The sequence below is a fragment of the Engraulis encrasicolus genome, chromosome 17, assembly GCF_034702125.1.
Source record: "Engraulis encrasicolus isolate BLACKSEA-1 chromosome 17, IST_EnEncr_1.0, whole genome shotgun sequence".
Taxonomy (NCBI): domain Eukaryota; kingdom Metazoa; phylum Chordata; class Actinopteri; order Clupeiformes; family Engraulidae; genus Engraulis; species Engraulis encrasicolus.
In genome coordinates, this window is record NC_085873.1 from 10,436,758 (window position 1) to 10,456,757 (window position 20,000).

General features: G+C 46.1%; 1 protein-coding gene across 1 annotated transcript in view; it reads right to left on the reverse strand.

The window, feature by feature from the left end:
- Positions 1–20,000, reverse strand: part of LOC134467803 (histone acetyltransferase KAT6B-like) — a 72,821-nt gene that overhangs the window by 27,790 nt on the left and 25,031 nt on the right. Inside the window, exons 6-10 of the mRNA XM_063221738.1 lie at positions 13,823–13,938; positions 12,127–12,208; positions 10,523–10,652; positions 6,320–8,334; positions 2,228–2,406 (exon numbers count right to left, since the gene is read on the reverse strand). Coding sequence (XP_063077808.1) covers positions 2,228–2,406; positions 6,320–8,334; positions 10,523–10,652; positions 12,127–12,208; positions 13,823–13,938 — 2,522 coding nt within the window. The remainder of the gene's footprint in view (positions 1–2,227; positions 2,407–6,319; positions 8,335–10,522; positions 10,653–12,126; positions 12,209–13,822; positions 13,939–20,000) is intronic.

Genomic DNA, 20,000 nt, shown 5'->3' on the forward strand with positions numbered 1-20,000 from the left:
CCGCTATTCCATACATATTAACCACTTTTTTATAAAACAAACTACTGAACTGAAAATGAACTGAATGGAGTCAATAGAACTGGAACAGCTGTGCTTGCTCAGTTTTTTTTTGCCTTTTTGGCATAAATATCACTGACGCTAACAATGTTGCAGTGAACATTTCCAAATGCGGGGCTGTGCGAGAGCTCAGGGTGATTACGAGTAGATTTTTCCATGCTCAATTTTGACTTCAGAATAAGCTCTCTCCCTCGGGTGGACCATCCAACTCAAACAAGCGTCAGGAGTTTAACTGCTACGGCTTGTGAAGTCTCATGTGCTGTGATATTCAGAAGCCAAAAAATGCAGGCAAACATACAGCATGCAAGAGTACGTTTTTTTGTTTGAGTTTGTTTGTGGTGACACCGATTTAATATAATTTGAGAGGCTGGCAGCATCTATGTAACACAGTGGTCCTCGACCTTTTTTTAAAATAAACACCCCATGCATATCATCATAAGCCTCCCAATGCCCCCTTGACCTCACTATAAGCCTGCCAACGCCCACCTTAGTAATGAAAAATAAAATAGACTAATGCCCCCCAATGGCAACTAAGCACAGCCCCCTCTCAGTTGTGTCCTTCTCAATGCCTCCTTAGGGCTCCCCAACTCCCCCTGGGGGGCTGTAGAGTCCTGGCTGAGAAACATCAGTGTAAAACATATTGGCTGGCTACAGTCTTACTAATGCGTACCTTTAACAGTGTTGACAATTTTGTTACATTTATTCCAGACCTGTTTGGTCTTAATGGGATTTTCAGGTTGGAGAAAATTCAGCATTTCCTGATTAGGAGTAATCAGTGGGAATTTTTTTTTTTTTTTTTAAATCACATGAATGCTCACGGACAATCCAACTCAAACAAAGGTTCAGGAGTTGAACTGCTCTCCGCTATGAAGTCTACCGCTATGAGAGACGTCTTTAAATTGATGGCTTCATGGCTCTGGTTTATAATAAATGCCGTGCCAAAGCCGCAAGCAGCCTCCAACAGTGACACATCATCGTGCAATCTGCCAACGGTAATGACCAATGAGTGTTTCCTCTATGAGGCGTGGAATGAAAAAAAAAAAGAAAAGAAAAAGAAAAAGAAAGAAAATGGGCGCTTTGGTCTGGATGGGGGCTGCAGATGAGCCCGTCTGTGAATGCCTTTCTCCTTACTATGTGGCTTAGCGGTATTGAGAAATGTAATAAAGACACATTAGGGACACATATCGGAATGGGTTCAGGTTGCAAGATGGTATTGGGGGTGTTCCAGGGGTCACAGGCTCAATTTCATGAGTCGGTTTGACAGATTATGGTGGAGGGTGAAGTGAATGATTTTGAAATAAAGGAATGCGAACGACCCAATCATCTTCCACGTGCTAATCCAAATCTAGGATGGCCCTGTTGCACAGCACACCTGGCCTCAGAGTGCGCAACAAAGGTACCCGTGCCCTCACCTGTGCAGTTTGTGGGTTTTTACCATCTATGTAGTATCGATGCAGTGTGTAGCGTCCATGGACCTGAGCATGTTGTGCCCTTTGTACCATCTTTGAAGCCTCTCCATACCAGCTATGTAATGTCTATGGGTCAATGACGTTTCAGTAGCAGCACACCTCAGGGTGCTGCAACCACAACTAATGTCACTATTGTATGAATTCAATATTTTTGTCTTTAGTAGATCATTTAAGGGGCATATGCATGGCAGTTTATAAATGACCAATTACTAATGCATTTATGGACTGTACCACCTGACATCTGAGTCCCCAAAAAGTCAGTGTCTATGCACCTGCGTCCTCACCTGTGCAGACAACTCCTAGACCCTCTACATACAGTAGCAGCGATGCAGCATTTATTTTAGCATGTATGACCCTCTACGTAGCAGCGATGCAGCATTTTTGCAGCATCTATACCAGTGTTTCCCAACCAGGGGTACGTGTACCACCAGGGGTACGCGAGCACACTGCAGGGGGTACTTGGAAAAAATGTTACTACAATAACAAATGTATGGACACTGGGATAGAGAAAGCGATATAGAACATGAATTAGTCTTAGGGGGTACGCGAGACAAAAAAGGTTGGGAAAACATGAATTAGGGGGTACTCATGGCACAACTTAGAGGCTTAGGGGGTACGCAAGACAAAAAAGGTTGGGAAACATTGATCTATACCATCTATGTACCATCTGTGCAGTGCCCATGTACCTGTGCGGTCCTCACCTGTGAAGAGAGCTCCTGGACCCGCCTGAAGATCTCCACATCCTCCTCGGTGACGTGCTCCCTGGACACCGCCACAGGCTGCAGCGGGGCCATCTGATGGTGGTGGTGGTGGTGGTGATGATGAAGGTGGTGGTGCTGCTGCTGCTGATGATCTTCTGGCCTCTGGGGGGCGGCCCTCTCTACACGGGACAACAGTGAGAAGGATATGTAGGTCAGTGCCTGCCCACTTACACCATTGAGTTTAAAGTTTCAAGATTTTTTTGTTTAAAAAGGTACAGTGAGCAGTTATGTGGTATTAAAATAAGAGGAGATGTCTACACCAGGTTTCACATTCAATGTTATTCTCCAACTTAAGTCCCATTGGCAGGTTGTGATAAAAAATTGAGTTGACATTAATCAGCAAACGAGAAATGATTCAGTACCATTTGGCCATCCACACCACATGTTCATGAGACTAGTACTACAGTACGCACTACGCACACTACTACAAACAGAGATGTCAATCACAGGTTCAGAAACTAATTAACACTACACTGCCCGGAAGGAGGCACTCATGCCGCTATGCATGGGCCTTGTTGTTAATATGTCCATGTAGGACTTAAATCGTAAACAATAAAGACATTTTAGTTTGGAGTGCCTTAGTCAGAGAAGATTTTTTTTTTATCATTCTTGACTCTGGATGCACAATACCTTGGATTTCAAAGCACCCAAACTAAAGAGGCCTACAAACCATCGGATTAAGAGAATGCCACAATCTGCAAACTAAAACACTCCCAAAAATTTGATCCAACCAACTATGAATAAGATGATGATCGTGATGAGCACTCCAGACAGGTAGACCAGTTACTAAGTCACCCGAGTTGGAAGGAAAATGTGGCAGGCTTATTAACATCAGAAACAAAGTGTTTGACATCTCTGCCCTAAAATACTGACACAGGACACAGATACAGGTCTGTGCCCACTACACACTAACTAACTACTAACACTACACTCAATACTACACACAAATACGATGCCTATGCAGGCCACAAAGCAAAAACTGATTCTATATTCAGACTATAATAGTCACAATATTCAATAACATTATAATAAGTCGTAATATCCTATAATATTCTATGATAAGTCAATGTGTCTACTTGGGTTGGTGTGCGAAACAGTATAGGGATAATAACGCTGTTACATTTCTGAAGAGGATATCAATTGCAGTACTACAAAACACGCTCATTCATGGCATAAAATTGTGTTAGTAAAAGTCATACATGGGAGCAATATCACAAGACTTGCAAAAGCTTTAAGATGTGATTACACAATGAAGGACACATGAAAGCATTTGCGTCTCGTCTGAACATGAAAGGCATTATGCATTTTAAGAAAACATTCCTGAAGCCACAGACACAGCATGCTTTTAGTATGTGTGTCTTGCTCAGTGAATACATGCATTTACACACACAAAGTGTGCGTGTGTGTGTGTGTGTATGTAATGACCAAAAGTTGCTCAATTGCATCAGCAGCACCACAAGCCGTCCTCTTGAAGAAGTGGATGAAAAAGCATCGAGAGGAGGAGGAGGAGAAAAAAAAGAGAAACAGAAAAAAGAGACAAGACAGAGAGACAGAGGGATACAGAGACACCGGTCTCTTTAGATCCTACAGAGAATGGCAGGGAGGGGAAGGGGGAGTGTCAGGCCTGTCACAAGCAGGCAAGCAAGGTAGGTAATTGCCTAGGACCCCAGTTGAAAGAAGGCCCCCTTGGTAATGACTGGTTATGTACTTCTATTCAAATGACAGCAATGGCAACTTTGTGAGTGAGACAACAACCTCCCTAAATTCAATGACCGAAAAGGGCAACGATACTGCTACAAATCTATCTTGAGTGGGGGCCCCGCTCCAATCGGTTAAAGATAAAAAAGGGTCTCTCTTTGCCAAGGGCCCCCAAACGCCTTGACATGGCCCTGGAGAGATGGGTGGAGAGGAGGAGAGAGGACCTGGAGTGGAGCCTGACGAGGGAGACCAGACAAGCCCACTTAACAGCGGAAAGAGCCGGGGCCAATTCCCCGCTCATTGGGAAACCAATTAGTGGATGTAATCACATTAACCGCTGTTAGACGTCAAGGCAAAGAGGCAAAGAGGCAGACTACAGACTACCGCTGGCTGCTGTGGTGAAGATGAACAGGAAGGAAGGATTTGGAGAGAAGGGGGAAGGAGGAAGAGAGGGAGAGGGAGAGGGAGAGAGAGAGAGAGAGAGAGAGAGAGAGAGAGAGAGAGAGAGAGAGAGAGAGAGAGAGAGAGGCAGGGGGAGAGAGAGAGAGAGGCAGAGGGAGTGAGAGAATGAGGAAGAGAGGGAGAGAGAGAGAGGGAGAGAGGGAGAGAGGGAGAGAGGGAGAGGGGGAGGGAGAGAGAGAGAGAGAGAGAGAGAGAGAGAGAATTATGCAGTAATGCCCACAGCGCCATTAAGGGGATGGGACCCAGGCAATTGTACTGTTCTATCAATTACAACCATTACAATATAGTAGCTAAAGATTTAGTGACATCACATGCGATGCTGGAGATATTTGTGGGATGTGGGATTGCTAGTTACGAAGTTACTAATGATTACCATTTCAGGTCTGAGGGATTGGTAGTTAATAGTGATTTATGGGATTGCTAGTTACTAGTACTATTTCAGCGATTGCTATTTCAGGTCTGTGGGGCTGCTACTTACTAGTATCTCATATTTCAGGCCCGAGGGGTTACTACAGGTAGTTAGTACTTTTTTAGTTACTACTATTGATAACTATATCAGCGTTTGCCATTTCAGGCCTGTGGGATTATTAGATAATAGTTATTACTATTTTAGGCTTGTGAGATTGCTAGTTAGTAGTACTATTCAAAGGTGTCAAAAGCAAACGTAAAAGTAAATTCATGGTGTAAGCGCAACCCTATAGCACATGATATTACATAGCTGTTACACCATCCCCCTCCCACCCCTCCTTCAACAATCAGTAATAACTATTGCAATGAGAGACTTTTTTATATCTGAATGTTTAATGTGAAATAATCTATTTATTTATTTTTGTATGTATGCTACTAGACACCTAAATTTCCTTCGGGATCAATAAATGTTACTCTACTCTACTCTACCTCTTACTCCATTGTACCGAATGATGTAGACCGACTGTGTTGTTACTGAAAAACACAAAAAAAACAACAAGAACCCACCACAAACTGCATCAAACCAGTACAGAAACAACTGGTCGTAAGAACACAGGTCTACAGGTTACTCAGATAAGTTGCCGTGTTGGAAGGAGACTTTCTTTTTCTTTTACTTTTGACAACTCTGATAATGCAGGGGGGATGAGGAGAAGCTGAAGTGTGTGTGTGTGGTTGAGCACGTGTAGGGGAGGTGCACTTGCTTTGCTTTTGAGATGGATGCCTATAACAAATGGAGGAGAAAGAGGGATCGGGAAGAAGTAGAAGAAAGAGAAAAGTAGAGAGAGATAGATTAGTGTGTACTGTAGGCTTTGAATCGCCACTACAGAACCAAAAAACTATGAAACAAAAACAGAGATAGAGGATAACTCACAGGAAAACAAACAGCAAAACAATTAGAGTTAAAGAAAAACAAGCCAAAAGTAATGTAGAGAGTAAATTAAGAGGTAAAAGATTAGACATGCTGCAAATGCTTAAAAAAGGCTAAAGAAGACGACACTATCAGTGTGAACGTGTCCTCTACTCTACTGCACACAAAAAGGTTATCAAAGCCTGTGTGTGTGTGTGTGTACTGTATGTGTGTGTGTGTGTTTGTGTGTGTGTGCGTGCGTGTGCGTTTTTAGAGCAAGCGAGAGAGAGGAGGAGCAAACTAGCAAATAGTCGCGAGGGAGGTTACAGCCGATTTCTCTTACAGGACGGACGACAACGAAGCTGTCTGGCGAGAGGGGGGATTGGGTGGGCAGTAGCAGAGGTAGGGAAGGGGTAGAGGTAAGGCAGGGTGAGGTGGGATGGGGTGGGGTTGTGAGGAGGTGTGGGTGCGGGGGTGAGGAGTGCAGAGGTGGTGGAGGAAGAGGAGGTGGTGGTGGTGGTGGTGGTAGTGGTGCTGGGGAGTGGGCCGTTGCTTACCATCGAGGCTCTCTGGTTTAACTCGTCCGCTGCTCAGTGTGTTGGCCTGTGCCGGGCTTTCCGTGACGCCCCACAGGGCAGGAGCGGGGGTGGGGGTGGGGGTGGGGGTGGGAGAGAGACCGGGAGCGTGCTCTACGGGCGTAACGGGCTCCGCTTTGCATTTTAACCTGCCTAGCGAGCGGTGACTTTTAAGGTAGCCGCTATGTCTGTGACGGCCCCCGGCCTTAAAGGGACGCCCCCTGGGCGGCGACACAGGCGAGGAGGAGGAGGGATGGGGGTGAGGGTGATTGTGGCTGTGACTGTGGCGTTGATGGTTGTGGTGATGGGAGTGATAGGAGAGGTGTTGCTCTGCTGCTCTGCTCTTTGCATCGCTGCCACCGCTGCTGCTGCTGCTGCACTGTTTCCTGGCTCCTAATGCTGCCAGGGGCGGGTTCCCTACTGTTGATGCCTGGGAAAGCGCTAGCTGGTGGGGGTGGAAGTGGGGCGACGTGGGCACCGAGGAATGAGCCTGGAACTGGGCATGGGAGTGAGAGTGGGAGTGGGACTGATGCTGGGTCTGTGGATGATGGTGCGATGGGGTGGGCTGATTGTGGTGCTCGGCTTGGGGTTGCATCTGGGATTGTTGTTGGGCTTGGGTGGCCTGGCCCTTGCGGTGAGCCCGCCGGGACTCGGCGTAGCATGGCAGCGCCTTCTTCTTGCGCGACTGTCCCTGAGCGGTGAAGATGTGGGAGAGTCCGTCAAACAGGCCCTTGAGCTGGTTGCTGCCGCAGGCCGACAGGCTGCCGAGGGAGGGGGCGCTGGACTGGCTGGACGAGCTCTGCGGGGAGCCGGGGGCAGGCCCGCTGTTGGGCAGCGTCGGGGGGCTCGGAGAGGGGCTGGGGCTGGGGCTGGGCGTCTGGGGGTGGGTAGGAGGAGAGGACGGAGGTGGGGAGTGACACCGGGTGAGGCTCGGACTTGGACTTGGACTCGGAGTCGGGCTCGAACTCCGGCTGGAGCTGGAGCTGGAGCTGGAGCTTGGGCACTTGGTACTCGAGGAGGTGGGGACAAAGCCGGGCATACCTGTTGTTGTTGTTATTAGGGAGGCGGGAACGTCACCTGTTGTGATAGCCGCCGCTTTTGACGCCAACGCACCAAACTCGAGAAAGGACTCGGAGCAAGCGCCTGGCCCCTGGGGATGGGAAGGAGGAGGATGGGGGTGGTGAGGATGCGGATGTGGATGATGGGTGTGGGAGTGTGTGTGCGCGAGGGATGATGTGTGTTGGGGTTGGGGGGGGTTCTTACGCGGGCGCCCCACGTGCGGGTGGGAGATTTTTTGGTGGGGGACACCGTGGTGGTGTTGGTGTTTGGTGGGGGGCGACGGTGTCGTCTGGTGGGGCTGGTCCGCCTGGTCGAGACGCGACCTCCGACCCCTGGGCGAGGGCGTAAAGAACTTGGACAGGCCGTCGATAAGGCCGCGGGGTCTCTTGTGAGAGGAGAAGGAGGAAGACGAAGGGGCGGTGATGTCCAAGATGGCGGACGACGATGAAGGAGGAGGAGGAGGAGGTGGAGAGGAGGATGATGATGATTGTGATTGTGTCGTCGCCACAGTAACGCAGGCGGACCTGGACGTGCCGTCGAAGGCAGCAGAGACTTTGGTGGCTGAGAACGGAGACGGAGTGTGGGAAGAGGAAGAGGAGGAGGAGGAGGAGGAAACGGAAGAGGAGGAGGAGGTGGGGGAGGAGGATGGGGGAGGGGTGGTAACGTGTGCGGCATTAAGGGCCTCTAGGGGTCTGGCTCTGGGGAGGTGGGGGTGGTCCCTAGGGTCCCTGGTCCTGGTGGATGCGGCAGGGTGGGGAGCAGATGATGAGGAGGAGGAGGAGGAGGAGGAGGTGGGTGTGGAAGTGGTGGTGGTGGTGGTGGTGGCTGTAGGACAGATCTTTGGAGCCCTACCAGGTGACTCCCCACTTCCTGCCGCCACCGCCGCCGCCAGCACAGCAGCAGCAGCCTCGGAGACGTCACCCACCAGCAGGTCGCACCTGTGGAGAGGAGAGGAGAGGAGAAGGGAAGGGGAGGGGGAGAGGGGAGAGAAAATGAGGAGGGGGGAGAGAGAGAAGAGGAGAGGAGAAGGGAGGGGGAGGGGGAGAGAAGACGAGGAGGGGGGGAGAGAGAGGAGAGGAGAGAGAGGAAAGAAGAAAAGAGAAGAGGAGAGGGGCAGAGGTAAAGGGACACAGAGGGAGAGGGTGGGAGAGAGAGAGAGAGAGAGAGCGAGAGAGAGAAAGAGAGAGAGGGTGGGAGAGAGAGAGAGAGAGAGAGAAGGGGGGAAGAGGGGGGAGGGGAGAGGCAATGTGTCACATTAGGAAACAGCTGGGATACAATGCACAACAATAATGAGTACAACCCTTTTGAAAACAATTTTGTCAACAATAGGTCAATGAGCACACAAGTGAAATTTGGGTGAAATTGTGAAATGAAAAGTGAGCACACCCCTTTGCTAAAATTCCAAAGACAGGATGATCCTGATCTGCGTCAGTAGTCACAGTACACTACCATGCACGTTTCTTTTGGTGGAATTCAGCTTCCCAATGTTGACGGTATTCATGCAGCCCCAAAGCATGTCAGTCCCACTACCATGCCTGACTACAACCATGGGGCACTTTTCTTTGTATTACTCACTTGATTATCACCACACATGCTTGACACCATCTACAGCAATTTTGTTCATCATGGTCTCATTAGAGACAAACAGATTGAGGATATGGGTTGCTGGAACCATGTCCTGTGGTCGGATGACACCAAGATAAACACACTTGTTTTAGATTGTGTCAAGCATGCGGTAACCAAGAAAAATGTCCCATCTCGTATGTCATAATTGGATGATTGTTGTATTCCATGATGTTTGTGTAATTTGTAGAAAAGACAGTGCAAACAACATCAAAACCAACGCGGTGTGACTTAAATTGGCTGACATAATCACATACAAATGTATGGTGTCCTACCCTCTTAATTAAGACTTAATTCATCTGTTTCTCCCTTAATGTTAATGTCAGATTCATGTAAATGCAGTTCTTGGGTTCTACCTAAAACGGCACACCAAGTTTAATTTTTACCTTTTTTTCTTCATTTTTCTATTATTATTTTTCATTCAATTTTTTTCTTATATGTTAAATATTAAATGTTATATATTCAGTTGTTATTTACTACTTTATCACTATCATTACTCACTGCTTGTATACTGCTACTGGTCCTGTCTTGTACTCTAATGTCTGTCTGTTAATGTCAGTCCTGTGTATGTCTATGTCCTGGCATGGGGTAGAGGGATAAGCACCAGGAAGCACGCTCAACACCTTGTAGTGTAATTCTCTACTCTGTGTGCTTGACTTTGTCAATGAATGAACTCAAATCTCAAAAATAAATGAATAAAAAAACAAAAACCTTCTTTAATCGCCTAACAAATGTTTTGGGTTTGAAATGGCAAATCTGATGAGTGCTTCTTTATTAATTCATTTTTGAGAGTAGAGAGAGAAGCACAATTTCAATGTCCCTGTATGACCTGTGTTCAGCATGAAGAAACTGACAATAAAGCAGACTTGACTTGACGTGACTTGATTCATTCATGCAGTGCTCATTACCGTTGGGAAATGGCTGTTCAAAAGCACGCCCACAAGGCTACATAAACAACTGCAGTTTACTGAGCACTTCATCACCATGTCACTACAACCGCTCACCCTCTAAAAACCACAGAACCACAACTGATGTAACAAGAGCCTCTTCGACTGGAAACTTAGCTCTCTAACCACATCCTTGTGATAGAGTCATAAATAGCTGCATGCGATACTGCCGTTGTGTCGTGTGAGAAATGGGTGAGATATTTGCGAAAATAAAAAAATGTTGAGTACATTTTATTCCAAAACAGTGAGCCTGGGTGTGCGGTGTTGTGAAATGTCTTCTTGAAGGTGAGGTGTATTGTCTGCGTAAGTTTAAAATGACTGGCTCTGCCAGACTTTTATTCTCACACTATTCTGAACTGCTCCTGTGTGTGATGGACTGATCATCACTTGGGTTGTGGGTGTGTTCTGCCTGCCATGCCAGTGAGCCTGGCTCTTTGGTGTAGTGATCAGAGCCCCTAGTTTACTACCACAGAAGGTCCGGGTTTGAGTCCCAGCTGGGCAACTCTACTCCCCTTCGCTACACGTGGAATCTAGCCTAGACTGGATGTGTACTCACATTCTCTGTTTGAGTTTCTTGCGTGGCCGTCCCACCGGCTTGGCATAGCGTCGGCGGATCTGATCGGCTTTCCGGTGCAGCAGCATGCGACTCCCTCCCCTCGGCCTGCACACCTGACACACCCATGTTCCTAAGGAGACACACATACACACACAGACACAGACACACACACCAAACAGAGGTGCAACCAGATGCATGCACACACAAACGCACACACACAGATACAGACAGACACAAAAGGGAGAGAGAGAGAGAGAGAGAGAGAGAGAGAGAGAGAGAGAGAGAGAGAGAGAGAGAGAGAGAGAGAGAGAGAGAGAGAGAGAGAGAGAGAGAGAGAGAGAGAGAGAGAGAGAGAGAGAGAGAGAGAGAGAGAGAGAGAGAGAAACAAAAGATGTTTAGGCTTTAATTAAGAAAACATCAACAGCATCTGCTAGTGTGCCCAAAACCCTGATCAAAGCCATTCATGAGATGCCATTTCTAAAGCACAGAAGTGCCTGGAAAAACAAACTCACACATCACTTCACAGAAGCTGTAAAAACCAAACAAAAAAAGCGCAAACAAGACGTCAAGCAGTCAAGTTTTTCAGGGCACTAATGCAGAACGGATTGAAGCGGAGCTGTTCGGCAGTACGAATGAGAAAACACCTCCGTCTTCCCATATGGATTCACCACAGCTGTCAATTCTGACAGGCGGGTATGGAGGAAGCCTGTCTTTGGCTGTCTATCGCTGTGTGTGTGTGTGTGTGTGTGTGTGTGTGTGTGTGTGTGTGTGTGTGTGTGTGTGTGTGTGTGTGTGTGTGTGTGTGTGTGTGACAGAGAGAGAAAGAGAGAGAGAGAGATGGAGAGAGTGAGAGAGATCTCAAGAGAGCTTGACAAAGAAAGAACGAACAAAGAACAAAAGAAAGAAAGAAAGAAATACAGAAAGAAAGAAAGAAATACAGAAAGAAAGAAAGAAAGACAGACAGAAAGAAAGAAAGAAACCCATAGGCAGAGAAGAGTGGTGGTGGTGATATCTCGTGGGAGCTGTATGGAGTACCATTTAACATGCAGGGGGAGGAGTGAGGGGGGGGGGGGGAAAGAGAGCATCTAATAAGACATCACTCCTCTTGCTGTAATAAGTGACAGGCCCAGCAGGCGATAGATGAAGCAAGTGTTTAAACTGATGACAGTGGATGCAAGTCCCCTGACGAGGAGAGGAGAGGAGGGGAGAGGAGAGGAGAGTGGGATTGAATGGTTTTCTGCGGTGATGCTTTGGGAGTGGGATTGAAAAGCTTTGTATGGTTTTCTGCGGTGACGTTTTGGGAGTGGGATTGAAAGGGTTTGCATGGTTTTCTGCGGTGATGTTTTGGGAGTGGGATTGAAAGAGTTTGTATGGTTTTCTGGGCTGGTGTACTCCAAAAGTGGAGGCAAAGTAAGTCACAGGAAGAGGCGGAAAGGAAAGGAAAGGAAAGGGGCAGCAAAATAAATAAATACATTCCATGACTTTGAATGACTAGAAAAAAACTCTACAAACTGAATTGTATGACCCGTGGGAACCCTGGCAGTTTGACCTGCACCCAGGGTGAATGAGAAGGTGATAGGCCGAGGCGAGTCTCCATCCTTTACCTTTTGGCATTCGAGATATGGGAGGATCACAGCACTCCATGTGGAAACCCCGATCACAGGAATCGCAGAACAGCATCTCGTCCTGAAAGGAGAAGGGGAAACGGGGTTAAGGTTATAGGAGCCTTTTTTGTGGGGAGAGAGAGAGAGAGAGAGAGAGAGAGAGAGAGAGAGAGAGAGAGAGAGAGAAAGAGAGGTGTGTGTGTGTAGAAAGACAACAAGAGCGTGAAAAAACAGGGTAAGAAAGAGAGAGAAAGAGTGAGAAAGAGGCAATGAGTGGGACAGAGAAGAGTGAGAGAAAAAGACAGTGAGAAAAAAGAGAAAAAGAGTGAAAAAGAAAGAAAGACATAAAAAGAGTGAGAAAGAAAGAAAGAAAGAAAGAAAGAAAGAAAGAAAGAAAGAAAGAAAGAAAGAAAGAGAAAGGAGAGCTCCTGGGGGGAATATCCATTTCAAAAAGAGAGAGCTTTTTTGGCGGGAGCGGCCCAGGCCACTGATAAGGGGTCTTCAAATGAACAGGTGTTGAGAGAGAGCTGCTGTGAGGTAACTGTTAAGTTGCCACTGTTCCACACCCAGGGACAGATTATGCCTCCTTGGGTCCCTGGGCCAGACATCAAAAAAGGTCCCCCTCAATGTGGACTGCTAGTGTACAAAGCGATTTTAGGCCAGATGTGAGTCTATATAGCTATGAGGCAGGGGGACATCCTCTGAGAAAGCTTTGAAAATATAGTTATGAAAAGCAACATGAGAATAGGGTAACACTTTAGAATAACGTCCTATTCACAGCTTTATAAACACTTTATTAACATTTAATAACAATTAACATTTAACAAAGCATGCAAATGTTTGTAAATGAGTAATTACCAAACTATGACTGCACAGTGGAGTGGGAATCAACTTCTACAGTGTGAGTTTTATGTGGATTCATGCCCTCTGGTCTTTGGAGGAGAAACTTCCAGGACCTCTGCAACTCTGCAACATTTTTAAACATTTTGTTGACAATTAGTTCATTATTTATAAACTGTTTATTAAGTTGTGAATAGGACGTTATTCTAAAGTGTTACCGAGAATAGAAATGTGGAAATATAGAAGCCTTGTGCTTCAGGGCCCCCTTGACTCTTGGGCCTCTTGGCCTAGGCCCGGTAGGCCCGTGCAGTAATCTGTCATTTCCCACACCAGGCTGAGAGAGGAGAAAGCTCTCTATAAAGCTGAAGCTAACCCTCAAACAACAAAAGGCCAGCTCAGAACAGCTAACAACTGTTGTTTGCACTACATAACACATCAACCACTTGAGAAGCTAGCGAGTGGACTTAGAAAGGTGTGTGTGTGTGTGTGAGCCTGTGTGTGTGCGCGTGTGCATGTGTGTGTATGTGTGTGTGTGCGCGTGAAAATGTTTTTGCAGACTCGTACACACATTCACACACACTCAAAAGATAAAGACGTGTTTGAAGCATCAATCTTTCAGACAGGCTTGTGATGAAACACACCCTTCTCCAGAGGAAAAACGCATATCAAAAACGAGGGGAGACAGCTCCAGACAAAAAAAAAAAAAAAGAAAGAAAGAAGAGAGGGTGAGAAAGATCTCTCGATCTCTCTTGACAGACTCAAAAACAACAAAGGGGGGTGAGAGAAAGATCTTTGTCTGGTTCAGTTTGTCTGTAGAGGTCCAAAGACAGAGACGGGGGTAAAGATGAAGACTTACGGCATTCTTGCCCTGTATTCGACACGAGCTGCAGGTCTTGCACTCGATGCACTGCCACCTCAAGGCCTTGACGTTGGCCGTCAGGTCGGCCGAGAACTTCAGGCACGTCGGGTGACCTGCGGAAGAAGACAGAGACATTTAAGACAAGGCAAGTTGATTTGTTTTACCGCAGGGGGTGTAAAACTTATTCATGTTCATGGGCCACACATACAGCCAATTTCATCTGAAGTGAGACAGACCAGTAACGGAACTACCAAATATCACACATTTCTGCTTCACGTTAATCATTTAAAGGTGGATGTAAAACACACAGATAAAACCACACAATTGTGACAGACACGAAAAGAAAGCATAACATAGCAGAAGAGAATACAAGCAGAACATAAAAGTACCATTAAATAAATAAAAAAAACAAAAACTAGAAATCATCTATCAGGACACAAAAAGAAAAGTTTTAAGACTGGATTGAAATCAAGTGTATGAAAAAATGTCAAGAGCCAGAAACTATACTAGCCACCCAGGAGGACATAGATCAAGTTTGATTACGGCTCGAAATGGAATATTGTGATTCTCTTCATGTGTGTGGCACAATCCGACAACCAAAATTGTCATGTAGTTTAACTGAGCAGTTTAACTGATATTTCACTACAAGTCAGAGATGAACACTTGTAAAAATTCTGAACGAACTTTGCCTCAAAAAAATCCTCTATCATACATAGAGAGGGTCAGACAGACATGAAAAACAGGTGTATTGGTATTTGACATTTCACTTCAGACATTTCTCGAAAAGGAAAAAGGAAAACACGCACACTTGCAAAGGCTTAGGTTTATTCAGGCTCTAAAAACGTTTAGTGAACTTCATGTCAAAAAACTCTGTCTCTCACACAGGCATACAAAGAAACACACACGCACACACCAAGACACACACGCAGAGACACAAGCACAGACAAGCAAAGACGTGCATACACACACACAAAGACGTGCATACACACACACAAAGACGTGCACACTCACACACAAAGACGTGCACAGTCACACACACACACACACACACACACACACACACACACACACACACACACACACACACACACACACACACACACACACACACACACACACACACACACACACACACACACACACACACACACACACACACACACACACACACACACACACACACACACTTTTCATTTTTATCTGCTGGAGCTCAGATACTGCAGAGGTCCCCCTAGACCTCCCGCCACACTTCGCAACTCTCATACTCTTCATCCATCCATCTCATAGCAGCCATCTCGCAAATCGCTCCACATCTTTGAACATTTTAATTTGCGTCGGTTCATACATTTAAAGGCAATTTTCAACCCTACAGTGGAAAAACCCTCTCTAAAATTTTACAGCAGAGAGAGGGGGGGACGGGGGGAGAACAGAGAACGAGAGAGAGAAAGAAGAGAGAGAGTGTGAGAGAGGGTGAGATGGTTGATGTACTTAAACGTGATACTCAGGTTTAACCAGAGGCCGGAGCAAAAAAAAAACTGGATTGAAAGAAGTTGTTTAAGTCCCGTCATGTGAATTCATTTCTGTGTGTCTGACTGTGCTCCCTCAACACAGGTGATTGTACTCAATTATTTAATTCCCTTAGGGATCAGCAAATCCAATGAATCGACTGAAAGACACGTGTGGTAGAATGTTTTTAAACTTCCTGAACCTGTACATGTAGAATTGCCAGCCTCCGGGCACAACTGCATTCGCCACACATTAGAATCATATGACTTTTTAATCACCTTGGACTTTATTACGGTTATATCCATCATTCAACAGGCACCCCAGTCGACAACACTATTTTACCACAATCATGCTACAGCTATAATAATCACCCTGTTATCCGAGCATTCGAGAGGTGGTCTCGTCTACAACTCTCGTTACCACACAATCAAACACTACAGCTAGCTACAATACAGGGCCTGCTGACAGCTTTGGCTGGGCCCTGGACGAAAAGCATATGAATGCCCCCCCCTCCTCAACGTATACAATGCAATGGGGACACCAATTCCGTGATCTCCTCTTTCCCTGGGAACGGGACATCGGGCCCTGATTCTTCCAACTTGTCTGCTTCCCTGGCTTTGCTACATTCATAAATTTGCATGGTCCCCGGAGGGAATGTACTGTATAGGGCGGCTATGTGGTGCGGAAGTCATTACAACTCCCCCTCCCCCTGAGCACAGAGAGAGAGGAGGTTAAACATTACACACAAGAGTGATCAACAAGCGCCTGTCAAAAAGCCCTCCCATGTACACACGTGCCGCGCGCACACACACACACACACACGAATGATCAACAAGGTTGTCAAAAGCCACTCCTCTCCACCTCCACCTCTCTCTCCTTCTCATTCACTCTCTCTCTCTCTCTCTCTCTCTCTCTCTCTCTCTCTCTCTCTCTCTCTCTCTCTCTCTCTCTCTCTCTCTCTCTCTCTCTCTCTCTCTCTCTCCTCTCTCTCTCTCTCTCTCTCTCTCTCTCTCTCTCTCTCTCTCTCACACACACACACGATCAACAAGGTTGTCAAAAGCCACTCCTCTCCACCGCCACCTCTCTCCCCTTCTCATTCCCTCCCACACACACACACACACACACACACACACACACACACACACACACACACACACACACACACACACACACACACACACACACACACACACACACACACACACACACACACACACACACACACACACACAATGTAAACCACAGTATGCTAACATGCGGGTGCCTAATCAAGGATAATTTGAACTTAATGAGGCACAAATGGCACGCTGTAAACCGTGTAATGGTGGAAGAGCAATGCAAGTAATGTAAGCATGTAAGAAGTGGTCTCTCAGACACGCCCTCACACACACACACACACACACACACACACACACACACACACACACACACACACACACACACACACACCCTCTCTCTCTCACACACACACACGAACTCACTTTAATGATTTTTACTTCTTTTTACTTTCTTTTTTAATCTGATTTGATACTTGTTTTATCTGCTGTCTATTCATGCTTTTATTGGTATGTTGAGTTGCCTGTGTATGAAATGTAAACATGGATAGTCTGACTTGAAAACACACACACGCACACGCACACGCACACGCACACCCTTCTTTTCCTTGAGGTGAGACAGCCACAGCTGGTTTACAGTGTTCTCACAGCATTTGCGCGTGTACACACACCCCACCACACCACCACACGACCACAAGCACCCCACACTTTATCATGAAAACCAACTCGAAAAGCCACTTAGTCAAACTCAGGAGCAATAAAAATGTCACTGCGAGCGAAGGATCCCTCCTGACATTTCAAATAATTGTTCCAAATGACTCCTCTGAGAGAGGTAATTTTATGGTGAGGTGAATAATTTTGGTCTGGATGAGCGATGCGGAAAAAAGAAAAAGGAAAACGACCAAGAGGGGGGGAAAAAGCGAGAGAAGTGAGGGAAAATGCTATCAACACACACACGCTCACACAGGCGCGCGCACGCACACACATGCTTGCGCACGCGCACACATGATCTCTTTCACCTCTCCTCTCATTTCCGCCCTGAGCGATCAGGCAGACGGTGTGTAACCTTGGGCTGCCTTACCGATGCTGCTGCCGCTGCTGATTTCGGTGGGTGTGCTTATGCAGACAAGGGTAAGGTAAGGCAGTCGCACAGCTAGCACCAGCGCTAACACCATCTGTGCACACTAGGGTAGCTGCCTGACTGAGTTAGTGGTAGTTTATCTCCCTAGAGGAGACAGGGAGGAAGGGAGAGAGAGGGGGGGATCTGAGGGAAAAAGAAAGGTACAGAGAGGGAGAGAGGAGAAGAGGAGGGGGACAGAGAGAGAGAGAGAGAGAGAGAGAGAGAGAGAGAGAGAGAGAGAGAGAGAGAGAGAGAGAGAGAGAGAGAGAGAGAGAGAGAGAGAGAGAGAGAGAGAGAGAGAGAGAGAGAGAGACAGTGAGAGTGAGAGTGAGCGCAAGCGAGCTCCAGCATGAGAGACAGGTTATTAGGAGGAGAGGATGCAGGGAGATAGAAGAAGATGATGAGGAGAAGGAGAAGGGGAGGGAAGGGAAGGGGACACTAAAAAGACACACAGCTCAGTTATTTACTCTGCTGTTCCTGTTCCCTCCCATCTAGGGCAGGCAGGCGCGCGCACACGCATGCACACATACGCAGACGCAGGCTCCCGCACGCTCCCTCCTGCTTCACCTTGCTCTGCTCTGTCGGACATTAGCTCGCTAATCGCCCATCCGCTGCCCTTGGAGCCTCCTAATCTGCCTAGCAACAACACCCATATTTCAGTTCTACACATGCAGACAAACAGCACACGCACACACAAACAAATATCCTCTTACACTCTTTGCCAAGTCAAAGTTTTACAAGCAGAGTAATGGAAATGGCAAAAGGCAATAACAAGTCCTCTTAGTAAAAGAAAAGCTAGGGAGTTGAAACGGGTTGCCATTTGGATCGCAATGAATGCACAATTAATGACAACCCGGGGGTCACAGGTTTAGTTAATGGTGTTCCTTCCTGGCTAGGAAATCTATTGCCAATCAGGGCTTTTCAGATGAGTCAGCTCCAAATTACAGTGGTGGCGGTCGTTTTCCAAAGGCCATTTAAATGTTACTGACCTATGATTATGCAACAGTAAAAAGAAAGGTTTTCAAGCGTCGATCCTTCCCAAACGTCGATCCTTTCCAAACATAACTGCCATATGTGGCAAACACCAACACATACAGCCAGTGGGACCAGAAGGAGTCAACACAGTCTTAGAGAGTAGAGTACACTCGCCTCCAAAAGAGTTGTCGCCTACCCATCTGTTTGGAATAACAGCTAATAACCAGAGGTGGAAAGAGTACAGAAAATGTGTACTCAAGTAAAAGTATCTTTACTTTGCCTAAATTCTACTCAAGTACAAGTAAAAGTACCTATCTAAAAATCTACTCAAGTAAAAGTAAAAAGTACTTCACTTAATATGTAATTTGAGTAAAAAGTACTTAGTTACTTTTAATTAGCTTTCCTCTTGAGAATGTCATGTTTATTTTTCTTGAATATCGTCTTAATATCTCATAACTTATATCTCTTGCTTGGCACCAGCCATCATCCAATACATTGATACAAGATAGTAAAATAGTGGAAATGCTGTGTGCCATCCTGCACAATCTTTCATTTCTGGCGGATTGTGGCATTATTGTGCATGGCATTTTGTCTCTCAGTCAATTTTTTTTACTCAGTACTCAGGCCAGGTTCCAGTGTAATTGAGTAAAGTACTTGGGTCAAAATGTACTCAAGTACAAGTAAAAGTATTGATTTAAAAATTTACTAAAAAAGTACAAAGTATTCATAAAAGCTACTCAAGTACAATATTGAGTAAAAGTAATAAGTTACTTTTCCACCCCTGGAAATAACCCGACTTTCAATTAATCACTTGGATCAGAAGTCACTCATATGAAGGCTACAACCCTCTCGAATGAAGATGAATGTACAAAAATAAATTTCATGCACCAAAGAAAGATTGACCCTTTAATGAACAGACAGAGCAGATTATCAAAAGACAAAAGTTGTTGCCTATTGAACATAATGTGAAAATGAACAGATAAGTCACTTCAAAACACTTGAAATATGCAGATCGGGTGTCATACTTAATCACTGAATCACGCTCACCTCTCCAGAAAATCAACTTTGGCCTTAGGTGTATGTTTAGGGTCATTGTAATCATGGAAAGCAACACAATGAAAATCAATGGAGTTCAATGAGAGATGGTGACATATTTGCTATTCGTAGAGCAATACATTTTTAATTTCATGATGTAATCAATGATAAAAGCCCTCACACACCAGCAGCATGCATGCAGCTCCACATAAGAGCTAACCATATAGAGCTCACTCTTACATACATTTAGCCAAGGCAGCGCTCTCTCGCTCTCACTCTCACTCTCGCTCTCACTCTCACTCTCACTCTCACTCTCACTCTCACAAGCCTTCCTCTCACCAATCCATGAATGCAGGGCTCTAAATTAACACGAGGCAACCGGTCAAATGCTGGTGAAAACTCAAGTCTGGCTGGTAGAAAAGAAAACTTTACAAGCCACTTTGACTGGTAGACAGTGTACGAATGTTTCGCTACTGGCTAGTAG